The 1,035-nt window shown below is 47.7% G+C and overlaps 1 protein-coding gene across 1 annotated transcript; it reads right to left on the bottom strand.

Annotated features, from left to right (window-relative positions):
• Positions 1–621: 621 nt before the first annotated feature.
• Positions 622–990, bottom strand: PPTG_07656 (hypothetical protein; the record flags this gene model as incomplete). The annotated part of the gene is made up of 1 exon (XM_008901930.1): positions 622–990. One exon carries the CDS (start codon positions 988–990, stop codon positions 622–624), a length of 369 nt encoding a protein of 122 aa, XP_008900178.1.
• Positions 991–1,035: the final 45 nt, after the last annotated feature.

Consider the following 1,035-nt stretch of genomic DNA (forward strand, 5'->3'; position numbering starts at 1 on the left):
AGCCACTACCTGCGTTGGGCGACTGCAGCTGGGATGATGTACAGGGATACTGGCAGCTTTAAGCGACGAAAGCAATCCTATCGCCAAGTGTACTCGTCGATTTTGTATCTACCTAGGGATATTCATTTATCATGGTGGTGAAGCTACGGACGCCGATGCGGATGCACTGTTACGTATGCTGACGTTGAACCACAATATCGAATCTGTCGACATCGCTTTAATGCTCGGACCATGACCGTCTTCAGGGCACATCATCTGACTCCTATTAACCGAGCGTTGAAGCTCTCAGTAGAAGCTAAAGTCGCTTTTCTAAGCGTATTTTTACCTCATGCGAGTATCGAGTCTCGTTGCAAGAGGGAGCGTAAAGAAGCAGAAACAACGTCTTCGAGGTGAAATTTCGATGCACACGTGCTGTCCAGGATTTTTGAATTTGCCGCTACTCCTGTGCTTCAACAGGTTTTCTTACAGGACAATATGTGGGGACCCCCATTGGGAGCCAAGCGGGGCCGAGTTCTAATTCAGAGACTAAAAAAAAAATTCAGACTCAAACTGAATGCGTATCTGGAATAAAAAGGATTCATTGAATTAAACTGCTTTGGCAAAATTTAGATCATTGAGGAATTAGGACAACATGTCAAGGATATCTTCCTCTTCCGAGTCCATCGTCTCGTCCACTGGTGTTGGCTTCGCTGGTTTTGGTTTTGGTGGGGCAGTTTGTTCGGCCCTCGCCTTCTTCTCATCGGGTCTCGACACTTGCGGTACTGATACTGGTTCCGACTTCACCTGTGTAGTAGTATCTCCTCGCTGCGTGGCTTCATCCACCTCCTCTTCATTCTTGATGATGTCGTCCATACTCGACAGCAAATCCTCCGCTGAGCTAATCTGCACCGAACTCGACTTCAGATTAGCTGGCAACTGACTGTACGCGCTAACAGCATCTCTCTTCGCTCGCTTTAGTTCTCCCTCGTCCTCATCCTCCTCTGTACGCATATCTTCATCACTCTCTTTACTGGACTCGCCACTCTCTTCCTCCTT

The sequence above is a fragment of the Phytophthora parasitica genome (genome assembly GCF_000247585.1).
Source record: "Phytophthora parasitica INRA-310 unplaced genomic scaffold supercont2.12, whole genome shotgun sequence".
NCBI lineage: Eukaryota > Oomycota > Peronosporomycetes > Peronosporales > Peronosporaceae > Phytophthora > Phytophthora nicotianae.